Below are 15,867 nucleotides of genomic sequence, written 5' to 3'. Positions count from 1 at the left end.
ATTTCTGCGCTGTGTCGGAGATATTAGCGTGTCTCTAAAAAGATCAGTCACAAACATGATCCCTGCACGATCTAATCTATAGCGTCTTATTAACTCACTGTCATCCATTGTCTGCAACACATTTCTTCTCCCTCTTCGTCTTTCTGACATTTTCTCCTCTGCTAAAGAAACTCTTAAGCCTCTTAAAAGTCCTCGTCCATGCTCCTAACAATTTTGACCTTAAGACCTCTTTTAAGGGTTAAGATGCTTTCTGAATTACTTTTTTCTTTACTAGGAGGTTTTCTTTAATTTTAAGAGTAAACGCCCACATTTCTAAGAATATTCTTAGAATTTTGTCACTAGGAGCTACTCTTTGCATTAAGATTCTTTATGAATACGGGCCCAGGTCTGACGGTACCACTTTTAGCATAGCTTAGCACAGATCATTGATTCTGATGAGTCCAGTAGCATTTCTTTCAAAATGACCAAAGAGTTTCAATATTTTTCCTATTTAAAACTTGACTCTTCTGTAGTTAAACCGTGTACTAAGATCGACGGAAAATGAAAAGTTGCGATTTTCTAAGCCTATATGGCTAGGAACTACTCTCTTTCCAGCGTAATAATCAAGGAACTGTGTGTCTGTACCATGGGTGCAGCAGGCGTAATGATATGACGCAGCGCCTGAAAATAGTCACCAGCCCGGTAACTTCTTCCAACGTGACCGGGACTAAGCTTGTCTAACCTATTAGACCTATTTTCAGGCGCTGCGTCATATCATTACGCCTGCTGCACTCATGGTACAGCCACACAGTTCCTTGATTATTACGCTGGAATGAGAGTAGTTCCTAGCCATATAGGCTTAGAAAATCGCAACTTTTCATTTTCCGTCGATCTTAGTACACGGTTTAACTACAGAAGAGTCAAGTTTTAAATAGGAAAAATATTGAAACTCTTTGGTCATTTTGAAAGAAATGCTACTGGACTCATCAGAATCAATGATCTGTGCTAAGCTATGCTAAAAGTGCTACCGTCAGACCCGGAGTTCGGCTGAATGGATTCTAAAACGGTAAAACTCAACTGTTTAACTCTGGGGGAGTTGTAAAATGAGCATATTTCCGAAAAAAGTGGAGTATCCCTTTAAGAGAAATCGGGAGTGAGGTGCAGGCGTTGTGTGCGCTGTGTAAACATGATTTTTGTTGTAGTTCTAGACTAAATATGAGCAGGCATTTACTCACTGCCACAAAAACAGATTCAGTATTCCTCAAAATTAATAAAAACAGTAAAATGCCAACTCAGAATATTACGCAAACCTGCAATAATTCAATATTATTGCATATGGCATAATATGCATAATGCATCAAATTAAATATTTTACGCAGACTTATGACCAGCTTCCTCTCCATACAGTAATGAATCAGATCTTCAAGCAAAAGGGACTGAATGAAAAATTGGAATCCTGCCAATCCACAATCTGATTTCTGAATTGTGGTGTGACCTGAATCCTAATCACACATTGTTCGTTCATTGGCCAGAGAAGAACTGGTGCCTGAGCCTGGTTTCTCCTAAGGTTTTTTTTTCTGATGTCACCTGATGGAGTTTGGGTTCCTTGCCACTTTCGCCTCTGGCTTGCTTAGTTGGGGACATTTAATATTCAACAATATTATTGATTTGACCTCACTGACACTATAGGATGAGAACTGAACTGAGATGGACGATGACATCACTGTTTTTCTGCAGAACTGCTTTATAGATGAAATGAACTAATTTAATAATTGATGACCTTTACAACATAACTGAATCAACAATGAACTGACTTCATCTGAACAATGACACTATTTTCTTTTAGAGCTGCTGTATAGACTAAAATGACCTGTTTGCATCATTGAATCATTTTCCTGTCATCACTGTAAAGTTGCTTTGAACAATCTGCATTGCATTTCATTCAGCCTGAGGCTTATTCATTTCACTTTTTGTGTAAAAGGGTCTTTACATTTGCCAAAAATAGAACTTTTCGGATTTATTTTTAATTAAAATCAAACAAGCTAAGCCCAGATGAGAAAAAATAACGCAAAAATAACGTGACGCATTATTTTCTCTGGATGCACAGAGATTTTGGCTATACCGAAGTTTTGGCTCGAAATGGTTTTGGAGGGCCTAAATCAGTGACCGAAAAAGATGTTGAATTAGCACGTTTTGACTGTGTTCAGTGTCAACTACTGCACAGTTAAACATGTCAGCTGTGTGGACACTCTGGATTGATAATGTTTACTTTTTATCAGTAATATGATATGGTTTCTTAAATCTAAAATCTTTTCTCAAGAAAGCTATTCTCATTAATAGAAAAAACTGAGAAGAGCATTTTGGTAAATATATGCACTGTGTTAAATATTCATTATATTTTTACTTATTACTATTAGGCTATTTAATGTTTGAATAAATCTGTCGTGAAGACAAGTTATTACAGTTTATTACCGTTTATATTTCACCCAAAAAACTGGAGCAGAAACAATTCTGTTATTAAAAAAAACGTTGATTAAAAAAAACTGCCTTATGTGCAAGCTAAATGTTCGTACAACCCAGTGTTAGCTATTTGAGTGTTGATTATTAAATAAGTTTGATTAATTAATTGATTATTTCGTTTCGAATTTAGGCCAAGTGCATCCTGAATTTTCGGTTTCGGCCCAGAATTGTCATTTCAGTGCATCCCCATTATTTTCCATAGTTATAAGTAACATAATTGCTTAGGGAGTTGCACAATATTGTAATGCATTGATTTTAAAAGTAACTTTCAACTCTGATTCAAATTTGATTAATGACCTAGAAATTGTGCTGAATCTTTCATATTTTTTTTATTCATTTTACACCATTGTATCCTTATTTTAAAACACTAATACTTAACATTTCCAGATTTTAAATCACATTTTGATCCAAGTTTTCAATGTGCTGTTGCCCCCACTGTATGCTCTCTTTGTTTTTCTCTTTCCCAAAGATTTCTGCACATGAATCATGATCAAGCTAATAGGCCCAAATATTCCGAATATTTTTGTTTATCTACTACCCCAGCCTCATTTAGTTCATCAGTTCAATCATGGCACTATGTAATAATGTGCATATTTGCATAATATTTAAATATGCATAATTTTAAATAATTAAACACACCAGAACCATCTAATAAAGGTCTTACTAGGCATACTAGAAGCATCCAGGCAGGTGTGTTGAAGCATGTGGAAGCTAAACCCTGCAGGACAGGACCCTTTTTTTATATGCAGTAGGAGGTTAGTTCACTTATGTGCGTATAATGTGGCCTGGCAAAGCACATTCAGAGAAAGACCTCTCCAGTTTCTTCAAATTAGCGTTAACCCAGTGTTTTTAATGAACCTCTTTATGTCTAGTAAATAGTTTATGTCCAAACAATTAGGCTACATGAGCAATAGGAACTCTTGCCTTGTGCATTTTGAGGTATACTGTATCCTCTACTACATAACTGTATTTTCAACAGTTACCTTCATCATACTTAACATCAGTGTGAGGGAATCTGAGTTCTGTGGTTCAAGGCTTAGGCTGGACTATAAATATTGACCCCCGGTTTCACAGACGAGGCAAAAGCCTAGTCCCATGCAGACTAGGTCCCAAAATGCATGTTTGAGCTGTTTTAACTGAAAGCAACTTGCACTGACATATCTTAAAATGACACTCCCATTGTTTTGTCTCAAGATGCACACCAGAAATGTTTTTTTCTAAGACGCGTTTATAAAAGCTGCATAAATGCCCTTGAACTAAGGCCTAATCCTGGCTTAATCTTAGCCCTTTCTGTGAAACCGGGCCTGAGAGAATCAATGACAACACATTATGTTCTAAACAATGAAATGGACTCCCCTCCCTCATTTATTCTCTTTTATCTATTTCTCCTTTTCAAGATATTTATTAAATAGCAACTTTCAGCACTTTCTGTTTACAAAAAGAAAAAGTGCCAGTAAGAAGTCAGATGAAAAGAAAAGGTTGCCTTAAGTTAGTTTGTTTACTGTCTCTTTCCCCTCTTCCCTCACTTGTCTCAGGCATATTTGTAATGGTTTATGGTTGTCTGTTCTGTAACAGGAGCCATTTGAATGGTTTTTTTCTGTTAAATCTGTCACGGTCATTAGAATAGCAGAGAAAAGGCGAGTCAATGAATTGTTCCACTGGGGCCAGTAAGTGCGATGACCCGGCTGTTCATCAGCCGTCTAGCATAAAACCGAAAGCTTACGGGATTCTTTTTCACTCTGCTCGATTTCAAAGAAACTTGTGTTTTGGCTTCTTCTGAGAATTTCTAAATGGCACATTGAAACTGGTAGTGGAGAGCTTCCTCAAATAGTTTTTTTGCAGCCTCCAACTTTGCCCTCTTCAGTATCAGAAGTACACCTGACATAGCTTTTCAGTTGTATCATCAACCAGGGTTTTTTTCTCTTTTGGACATTTTGATGTTTGTCCTTCGCACCCACAGAGGTGACATTGGGTCTATGACACGTGTAGCGTCTATAGTCAAATGTAGTGAAAAAGGCAAGGAGAGTGATTTTATTTATTTGACATGCTGTCCTTCATTTCTTTTCCTTTTCTCTGAACACATTCTAAATTATTATGGGTTGAGAGGCTAAATCTGTAGCTTGTTGCAGCTTTCATGACTGCTGGACCTATCGTGTGTGTGTGTTTGTGTGTGTGAATGAATGATATTGCTCGAACAGGTGTGCCTCTTCTAGCTGCTCTAAAATATCTTTCTCAAAAGACATTTCCTTTAAGTAATCCCACCTGTTAATTCCTACTCCTTTTCTTATCGTCCACTAATATTAAAGCTGCAGTCCGTAGTTTTTCCTCTTTGTCGCCATCTCTGTTCGAAATCTGCAATTGCAGTTATTTGCGGAATTATCAACTTTACGAGGGTTGTGCCTCGGCACGGCACAGTGTGGATGAATCCAATGTTTTGAGGAGAATGTGCGTCTGTCAGTCACCGCGTCGGTGTGGATACTGTCATTCGGAATCACAGATTCTACTTTTTGGAAGTATGACCAAGATAAGAATTTTCACTGGAAAATGTCATCTGAACAAGTAACATTCACTTTTGTTCTGATCAACTAAGGGAAAAAAAAGCATTGCAGTAAATCGCGCTTATTAAATCTTACGATCGCTTATCATATCACGTCAAACCGTGCAAATTATACTTTGTTCTCAAATTGTTAATGTTAACAACATCAGCACTGCGTGACTACATTTTAATGCCCTTCCGATAGGCTATTTATCCTTGTTTTCGCATGGGCCCGGTTGTAGTCTCTTTTTTTCTGTAACCACTCTGAAGTCTTTTTGCATTTTACAACGGGTAAAGTTGTCACTGGTGATTGTCGTTTGAACTGTCTTTCTGGATCCGCCATCAAATTGAGAAGTTTAATTATATCAAGTGCTGTGAGAAAAGGCTATAAATCTCCACCACCAACATCCTCACACACAGTATAGCCTACTAGCCGAGACGCCTTCTTTATGTGTACAGATGTGACGTAATGATGCAAAGACATGCTCGAATTTCCGGCGGAAATCCACTAGTACCACTGGAATTAAAAACAGTATTACAAGCTTACCGTTTTGAATCGAGCTAAGACAAGCAGATAGTTTAGAACACTGGCTGGTTATGTACTTGCTCAAAAAATTATTTTGGATAATTTTTAACCCCAAAAAGTTACGGAATGCAGCTATAACCTTTGGTCAAGTCTGTGTAAGTAGCCAATTTTTATCCTGTGCCCTGTTCAAGTTTACTGAACATCTCAGAATGTATTGTCTGAAGAATATAGGCAATAATTCACCTACCATTGGACAGGGTTCTTTTTGGGGGGGTCAGCGTAAAAGAACAGGTGAGACATGTGACAGGTTTCTTCTTCTTAAAGGTGCACTCAGTATTTTTTGTGCTTATGTAATGCTGACAGATATGGCAGTCGTCTTAGATTAATTCTGACAAGCAAGCAAAAGCAAAGCTTAAAACAAAAGCAAACATGGTAACCAATGCCAGTGCTATTTGCATTCAGCAATGATTCATTTATTTATAATTATGTTTACTGAAATAATGTGAGTAGTATTCAATTGGTCATGTGATCTCAACATGGTGGCCACCATGAGGTGACCCACTCCATGTTAAAGGAGAACTCCGGTCAATTTTAACATTGAGGTCATTTTTTTGTACATTTGGAGTGCTGTCAGTACAGAGAACAACGACAAAAATCGGTGTTGCCTACACCGGGTTATCCTCTTTTTAAAATTTGCACCCTGTTGACTTCAATGGGGCAGGTTTTAAACCTGCGTTTAGCCTGCTTTAACATCCTTGATTTGTCATTACAAGTGCACAGCCATGTGAGTGAGTTTATTTAGAGTGAACACGGTGAATCTGACTGCAGTAGATGTGAAAGAAATGAATAAAAATGATAATAATTCAGCCAGCGAAAATACCTGTATACATCCTGTTTTCGGTCGAAGTCCAAAGTAGTCAATTGTCGAGTTCACGCACGTGATCATAGGTACTAAACCTATGCGCGTGAACTCGACAATCGATTACTATGGACTTCGACCGAAAACAGGATGTAAATACAGGTAATGTCATCTTGAAATGTCATCACTTGTAATGACAAATCAAGGATGTTAAAGCAGGCTAAACGCAGGTTTAAAACCTGCCCCATTGAAGTCAACAGGGTGCAAATTTTAAAAAGCGGATAACACGGTGTAGGCAACACCGATTTTTGTCGTTGTTCTCTGTACTGACAGCACTCCAAATGTACAAAAAAAATTAGCTCAATGTTAAAATTGATCGGAGTTCTCCTTTAAGTAAAACGGTTTAGAGGCTATAATATGACTGGAGTCTTACTCTATGTGAGTGTACATTCACAAAAGTTCATCACAAAAACATAATGAAAAGAAATTAGCTTCATGCTAATACGCCAAATCTATCCACAAAATGGCAGGAATTCTGAATGACTAAATACCTGCATACTAAATAAATGGAAATATCTAACCGTTAATGCGAAAGGAACAGACTGAATCAGTGGAAAACAAAACTTAGAAAAGTAATGAGGAGGATGTCCAAATGCCTTCTGTGGAAAAGGTTCCTTTGATGAAAGCACCTGGATAACAACCGTTTGTCTCTATTGGTTTCTCTTTTTATTTCTCCTTTTCTCTCAGGTGTGTTCACATCTGCACCTAAATGTGGAGGATTGTTTGATATGCAGAGCCTGAGGTGTGTGTGTATGAGTGTGGGAAGCACATGATTCTCAGACATGCCAGCAGAATGAGCAGAAGAAAGATCTTGGTGTTCCAACATACACAAAATAAATTTTAGCTGTGGTTGTGAGGTGAATTTTTGACGGAACATTTGGAATGGATCTCAGCTAATCTGCGTGACAGACTTAGCTCACCCGTACAACCTGGATGATCCAGAAAAAATCCCGTCTCACACACACACGCACATCAGCTATGCTACTTCTTCCCACACACTCATTTTTTCCCATAAAAAAACCACTGGGCACGCAGATGTTTGCTTTTACTTACTAATTTTGAGTCACACATATTTTACGATGAACAAAATATTTTAAAGTACATGAAACAATATCTGTTTACACATCTTTGTCATTTTCAGTTAAGCAGTGTAAGTTGTATACCAGTTTTGAAATACAGACTTTAAAGAATATGCTTACAGTTTGGTCATTTGGTAAGATTTAATTAGTACACTTTCAATTGTATTTATCTATAGATAACTTATTCTACATTAGGCTGCATGTAGAATAGGCTTGATTACAAAATTGAGTTCTAGAAGAATCTGCTGGCTCACTGGATGTTTTGTTTTGGGAGTGGCCAAATTCTCCTGAGCGTCAGTCCTGTCCAGGGACACTCCAGAGAAGAGGAAGTGAGATCATAATGACCTTGTTCTTGGGAAGGGGGTGCGTAGTGCGATTGACATCTCAATCTTGCCTTCAAAACATTTCATTGTAGGGCCCTTGAGTTTTTCTGGGCTCTTGAATAGTTTTGTCACCAATCTCGCCATGGAATTAGTGTTAGCGTTTTCCATGAGCAGCAGTAACTTCAGCATAATACTAGAACTTATGAAACATGTAGACACAGAATTTTTTTGGGGGGGGGGGGATTTTTCTGGATCTTGTCTCAAACAATCAACTCGTTTTCTGGCCATGGAAGTGTAGGACTCAGAAATCACTTTTGACTTTCAAAATTTTTTGCACAGATGTTTCCGCCATACTTGGCTCACAGCACAGGGGAAGACAGCTTTCATTTGTATGAACTTTATGTCCAAAGTTTATAGAGCCACATGAAATCAAAATTGTTTGAATTGGTTTGTGGATATTAGTCCATGTCAATAAGTGTTGAGGTTATAAGTGGACTTCTAAAAGTTGACTAAACTATTTGTTCTGGAAAATAGACCAAAAATATTGATATCTTATCTTGCACTCATAAGTGCAATTTGCACTCATTTGCATGTAATAAAATGCTCTGGAGAAAGAGAATGTCCCTCAGTCTAACACCGTGTCCTAACCAGACTTGATGCGATAAGATTCCAACGACAAATAATTTGTCTGTCCAAATAATTGTATCGCGCGTCGCGGCGTCACTGCGCGTAGTTATGACACGGTGTAAAGGTAGAAGGTCCATTGTCGTGATGTACAGTATGACGCACAGCTCACACATAATTTACTTTTAAACCAAGCACTTTTTGTTGGTGAACACGGTAAGGCCACATGACCAGCTTAACCCTGGTTACCCAAATATTTCGCCCTCACGCAAAAATTCTTAATTGCATGGGTTCCATGTTGAAAGGACTGGATTTTGCTGTGAAAATTTGCTAAACAATCGTAAATGTGACTGCGCCTTAATACCACTTAACTGGCTAGCAATAGCAAATAGCTAATTGTGCTTCTGTGACATAATTTTTAAACAACCTAAACTTCCTGTTTAATGTCAACACAACACAATGCACATCAAGCCATTTCATGGGGTCTTCAAATCAGTTTCTGGCAAATGCCCATTAGAGTTACCTTGATCTTTGATGGTCTGTCCCTAGTTTAATATTATTACATTTTTGTTTACTGTCATTCTGTAATGGAAGATGGCTAATGCCTCATGCTGAACGCAGTCCCAAGGGTTGCTTTAGTTTCACTATTTTTTTCCATCTCCATCCATCATGATCACCACACTCTTCTTTCTTTCTTTCTTTCTTTCTTTCTTTCTTTCTTTCTTTCTTTCTTTCTTTCTTTCTTTCTTTCTTTCTTTCTTTCTTTCTTTCTTTCTTTCTTTCTTTCTTTCTTTCTTTCTTTCTTTCTTTCTTTCTTTCTTTCTTTCTTTCCCCACCTTAGTCGTGTACCTGTCAGTTTCTGCCATAATCCTGCTTGTTTTTCACTCTCTATTTCTTTTTCTGTAGTTGTACTTGCCACCTGTGTTTCTCTTTCGTTTCTCACGCTTTCTGTTCCTCTCCTCTGTTTTCGCCACTTTATATCATCCATTTCTTCAACGTGTCTGTGTGTCAAATGAGCCTTACACAAATAACTTTTAGATTTTACCTCCCTCTTTCTTTTTATGTACGTTTTCCTGTTTCTTTAGCAGTCCTTTGCATTTCCATTTCTCTTCCTTCCTTTTTCTTTCTCTCAATCCTTTACCCCCCCAACACACATATACACACACCATCTTCTCCCTTCCCCCACACAGCTGGCGCCCTGAGCTGTTAGTCCAGATGGTTAGGAGGGGAGGCAGGGGCTTGTTCTCCATGTAGCCCCACAGCAGGCTCTCTGTCCTGGGCAGCTCTGAGTCAGCTCCCCCCTGGACCAACTGGAACTCCCCCCCCCCCAAACAGCACTGCCAGCATTAATCTCCTAAATGATCCCGCCAGGAGGAGGATCAATACTCATTTACAGAGACGCGGCCTGATCCCTTAATGTAGAGCAGTAAGGATGGCTTTCTAACCCCCCCCCCCCCCCCCCCCCCCCCCCCACTCATGTTGCTGTCTCTCCTATCTTGTCTCTTCTTTTGCACTATTTTTTCCTGTCCTCATGCTCCATTCATTCACTTTCTGTTTAGCTCAGTAAAAAGAAAAGGTAAATGAGACTTGAATAGGTAACAGGTGAAGAAATGGATGTACAGTGGAAATATTACTGGATAAATTGCTTGAAGTATGAGGTCAGTTACTTTAAACCTCCTTTGATGAAGTCACCACTCTGCTTCCGTTAAACTGCCAGTGGATGCCCAGTGGATTAAAACCAGCAGCTCTTGGATGGCAGATATTGTTGGGTTTTAATTTGGTCCAGCTGGGTGGTCCTGTCACCAGCAACCGGGAATAGAGGCTACTGGCATTCAGACTGCTATTTTAATAGCTTAGTGAGTGCTATTATACCGTTTTAATATTTGCAGTAGCATTATTTTTACTCTTTGTTTTCCGTCGTTGCGAGAAAATATGACTTCATGTCGAAATGGCAGCATCCAAGGAAAATGGGAATAGACCGGACTTTCCACAGAATAATGTACCGTCTTTTTCCAGTCGGTTAGCACCAGCAGAGAGAGAGCGCGTGTGTGGTTTTCAAAATGCCTCATCATTGATCTCTGATGAAGCCTGCCCTTCACTGCAATGCTTTTCTTCTTTTTCTTTTCCCTCTAGAACGTCTGTTTTTCACCTTCACTCTGTCTCTGTGCTCACCCGCAGGCCCGCCTGCTGGACCATAGTGGCACCTGGAGCCAACTCAGCTGGGCAGCTGCTCTGGTCGCTGGCACATGGAGAGAATTTAACTGGTGCCTGGTCAATGACAAGCTAAACCATGAAATTACATTTTACCATTTTGCCATTCCAAATCCTCACCAAGTCAGCACAATTTTGGAGATTTCTTTTAGCAAGGCATCATGTACCAATGAAATTCCCAAGGAAAGTTCAGAAGGATGATGTTCATTTAATCCCACCAGAAGCCGCTTACCTCACTTCTTCCAAGAAATTCCTACAGCAACTGTCCTCTACCTCAGCTCCCAATTATTGCGATGGTTATGGCCAGTAGGGGAACATACTGTAGCTCAAACCCTTTCATTATGGACCGTCAAACCTGTCCACCCTTTTCCACGTCGCTCTTTTCCATTATATGCACATGCGGTGTGTGAATAAATATATATAGGAAGGCAGAAAACCGAGTACTAACTCTCTTAATGAGATTCTATGGACATTAATGCTATTATTATCTGTTACTCTGTAAAGCCTCTGCACAGCCACAGAGCACTTTGTCCTGTTGAATAATTCACTGTCAGCAGCCATAGGCAGAGCAAACTGGCTTAATGATGAAGGGACAGGCACCTTACTCAGCTCTGTCTGTTGTCTGTTTGATGAAGTGAAAGAGGACATGGGTTGGAGAGGGTTAGACAGATGACAGGGAGGGTATTTGAGGCTTCTACCAGGGGCATCTCTAAACTAATGTTGGGTTTTTCTCTCCAAAGATTCCGCTATGTACTTAGAGGATATTGCTTTCAACACAGAGCTTGTCTTCTCTCTAAACATTTAAAACGAAATTGCCCTGTCATTTGTATCCTAACCATTGTTTCATTTCCCTTTCCACTTCCTGTTCTCATGACCATAGCTCACCTGTAGAGCGTTTGCAGATTTGATTAAACATAGACGGCTTTGGAATGTTAAGAAGGTCATAGTTCCTTTCAGACCTTATTATCTGGGTACATTTATGGAAATAGTTTTCCTAGTGTGATCATACTGCAGTTGACATGCAAAATGAAAACATCACAGGATGTTAAAGGGGTTAGTTAAAACTGTCATTAAACAACTCTCATGTTGTTTCAAACCTGTTGGACTGTTTTGTACTAAGGAACAAAAAATGAAGAGAGATTCTGAATAAATTGCTTGTTATGTTCCACATGTACTACATGTACTTACTATAGAGCCAGGGTTAGGGTTTGGTTTAGGGTTAGTTACTTGTAGTTCTGCATAATTTACTGTTATAGAGTAAGCATGTAGTAACATGTAACTAAGTAATAATTGACTCATTATTTTCTATTACAGTTACTCATTACATGTGTCAAAAGCCATTACCAGTAAATGGATTGCCCGTTCGCTTGAGCTACTTCTGACACAAAGGACAAATGAATTTGAAACGTTTGCTTTGGACAATCCTTGGACATATTGGACATATATTTGGACATATTGTCCAGTGTAGACAGCATCAAACACTTGCAGCGCTAATACACATGATGGAGTTCATGAGAGAAGTGAATTATTAAACTAATTCCTCATTTGAGTTGGATCATTTCACTTAATTGATCTGATTAACTGAATCAGTTGATCTGATTCACTGAATTAAAAAAAAAATGTATCTGAATGATTCAGACTGATCTGTTCAACTCACTGACTCAGCAGATCATAGTGATTCTTGATGAAGATTATTTGAGATAAAGACATCAGAAAACTTACAGCAAATTAATCACATGGACCACTTTTATGATACTTTTATGGTTATTTTACATCCTTTTTAAAGCTGTAGTTCAAAAACATTGTAACTGCATGGAAAAGAGTGACAGGTACATGATTTTAAATTTCTCCTTTTGTTTAATAATATGGATTTGGAACAACATGAGGGTCAGTATATAAATAATAACAAAAAAAATATTTTATCTTTTCCAATAGGTGGAATTTAACAGTAAATAAATGGGAATTATTATTATTTTGTTGAGTATTTTTCTTATAGCCTCGTGCTTCACTTTGATTCACAGCATATCATTGTGAGATTATATAGTGTCTTCACTCAATCAATACGGACTGTACACTGCAGTCCCATGCTAAGTACACCACACCCAGCTGAGGTCTGACAGAAATCTGATAGTCATCAGGTACAAGAATAGCCCTATCCCGCCATTGCTGCAGCACTCGCTTTTGTGACCTGTGACAGAGAACGGCAGACCTTCAAATAGTAGTGTGTTGGTCCTTCGGTCCATGTGTTCAAAGTATGAATGTGCTAGCTCCTATTTTGGCTGCTGCATTCATATTTCTAAAGAAATGCACTTAAGCAGACAATCTTTTTCATTGGCCATTAGTGATATTTGGCATTGGATGGCACAAAGCTTTGTTTAGATTGCATCTTAACTCATCCAGTATTCTCTTAAACATTTCTCTACGTCAAACTTTTCTCTGGCCTTCAATTTCTTTTTAATTGGTGTCAGTTCTCTCTCTCTCTCTCTCTCCCTCTCTCTGTCTGTCTTTCTCTCTGCCTCTCACGCGCTCTCTCCCTGGTCAGAGTCAGAGGAGTAAACATCCCTGGGGAACAGCGAGCTCTTTCTTTGGGTGGAGGACTGAATCATTGCAGTGAGGGTCCCATGATCCTCCCTGTGCCTTGGGACACACACTGCATTCCTCCTCCTTCCTACTCAATCACACACACGTACACATACTCAAACACATATTTTCTTCATTCTTGAATACGAATACACAGTCTCTCCTACTACAATACACATCTAGATGTGTATACATTTATGCCAGTAAAGAGATGGCAAAAGGCAAATAGCATTAGACCTTATGTCACAGTTATTTAGAAAGCTTTTGCCAACCTGAAAAACTGTCAAGTGCATTAGATATGCTTATTTCACTGATGTGTTTGTCAAATATTACGTTACGATTAGATGTGCACTCTTTAAAAAAAACTCAGCCACTGATAGCATCAGTCATGTGGCATGATAATTAATAATTAATAAATGAATGGCACTACTTTGAAGTTCCAACCATGTTCCTTTGAATTCAATATGGACTAAATAAAAACAGTTATATATAATTCAAAACTTATAGGGAAAACTGACTAGCATATAAAAGATTTAAAACTGTCTGAATGATCTTGTCAGATACAACCATTTGAAATTTTTGGAAGTTCTATCTGAAGTAATATAATTATGAAGTATACAAGAGATACTGGATCTAGTTGTCACAAGGATTGTATGTCAGAACTGTGATGTTCTGAATCAAAAGCCCAAAACTTTGTTAAAAATCATCTTAAACTAGTGTAAGTTTTGTGAATTTGATCCTTCAAAGTAATATTCCAATTCATCATATTTTACAAAAAAGCGTTTGGGAAAAACCCCCACAATAAAATACATAAAGGCAAGGGTCAACTATATGGTTAGTTTTCTCAGGACACTGTTTTTATATGTCAAGTCAAAGCAGGTTGTCACATGTTTTAAATATTGTAATTTTATAGCATATTATTTACTAATTACAGTATACTAAAAAGTCGTTATAATTTGTAGCCTATTTTACCTTTTGCATTTTTTTTTATATATTTTGTGAATGTTTTGCACTTTGTTCATTTATTTATTGCATTATTTATTAATTATTTATCACAAAAAGCTGCTGGTTTAGATTGTGACAACTTACCCCATACCTGGTACTACTGCATGTTGTCACAAAAGATTAATGCATAAAAGATGAATGATTAATGTAATTAATGCCTGATTAATGGAAATGTAAAAAAAAAAATGTTATATAGCCTACTTAGATTGGATTAAATATTTTTTGGAGTAAAAAGTGTGACAACTAGCCCCAGTGTCCCATATATAACATGTTGCTGTTTACTTCTTGCTGAGACTAGTTTTATGACATGCAGATTTCTGACTCATCATGAGTAAGAAAAAGTTGCAGATTGTGTCGATGTGTATGTGTGCTAGTGCTTGCGCGCGCGCACCATAAACAGGTGCACGCGTCAAACTTTCCCCGCCCCCACTCTGACTGTAAAAAATTTTTTTTTATCATGACGCTTGATTCAGGTTGAATGTTTACCATTGCGCTTTTCGGTTGTAGTACATGCTTGGAAATGTTTGTTTTGTCCAGACAGTAATGCTTCCTTTGAAATGTCAATCAACATAGATTTTGAAGTCTTCTACGTGTACATGGACAGGTTGATGACCGTTTCGGACAGGCAGCAGCGCCACAGGGAGCGCGTGGTGTGAGGGGCGGGAGTTGGCCAGAGACGGGGGTCTGAGCGCCAGAGAGAGAGGTATAGGAGCCAGAAGGTAATGTCGTAAAGCCGAGTGTCGTAAACCAGGTGCAGGGAGGGGAGGTGGAGTAGAAGGGAGGGAGGGGAGGTGTGGGGGCGAGAGGAGGTGACTCTCCAGCAGCATTTAGACACAGCGAAAGGATCATGGCGGATGGCCCCAGGTGTAAGCGCAGAAAGCAGGCGAACCCGAGGAGGACAAACGGTGAGTAAAAACCCTTCGCTTTGCTTGGCGACGGCTGATTTCATTCAACTCTGGACTCCGGGCCGCTGGCAGAACTTCTCGAGCCCCAAAAAGTGCTGGAAAGTAGCGCTGTGTTATAGCCCCTATCTGGTGTACCGTTATACCTGCCGCGCTCGCGACTCTCTCACCGCCTAGTGGTACACAGCGCGAGCGCGGACCGTTATACGCAGCCAGTCCCATACAAGTGAATCTCGCTTTTGTTTCCCCTTTTATTTCTCTCCGCCCTGAGTTCACTTTATAAAGCTTTATAATGAAACAAATTAATTCGATTCGAATCTGTTACTCCCATTGGACGTTATTGTTGGATTTTCCTCTTTAGATTCGAACGAAATGAAACTTATTTTCTCGCTCAAAATGTACCTGTTTGGTCCGATGCGGGTGATTTTGGTTTCGCATGAACCAGTTTGTGCGATTGAAGTGGTGGAAATGCTTTCATAAATAGGTGTTTGTGAATAGAGCGGGTGCTTGGGAGGATTTTGTTTTATTTTCGTTAACAACCAACTTTGATATATCTGCAATGGGCTGTTCCGCTGTCTGCGTGGTAGCAGGTAGCTAGCGAGCTAGCAGAATTCTAAGAATAACCTCTAATAGTGTGTATGTAAACATTTTAGCGTGGTGTTT

General features: G+C 38.8%; 1 protein-coding gene across 2 annotated transcripts in view; it reads left to right on the top strand.

Annotated features, from left to right (window-relative positions):
* Positions 1-14,726: 14,726 nt before the first annotated feature.
* Positions 14,727-15,867, top strand: part of zeb1b (zinc finger E-box binding homeobox 1b) — a 58,313-nt gene continuing 57,172 nt past the window's right edge. Inside the window, exon 1 of one of the 2 annotated variants that reach the window (XM_084434533.1) lies at positions 14,727-15,021. Coding sequence is in view for 1 of the 2 variants with exons in the window: in XM_084434531.1 (XP_084290657.1) it covers positions 15,150-15,207 (58 nt within the window). In the remaining variant the exon portion in view is untranslated. Of the gene's footprint in view, positions 15,208-15,867 lie in introns of both variants that reach the window. The other variant, XM_084434531.1, reaches the window with a different exon arrangement.

The sequence above is a fragment of the Rutilus rutilus genome (genome assembly GCF_951802725.1).
Source record: "Rutilus rutilus genome assembly, chromosome: 16".
NCBI lineage: Eukaryota > Metazoa > Chordata > Actinopteri > Cypriniformes > Leuciscidae > Rutilus > Rutilus rutilus.
Note: the sequence above shows the minus strand (reverse complement) of the source record. Positions and strands in the feature narration are given on the sequence as shown.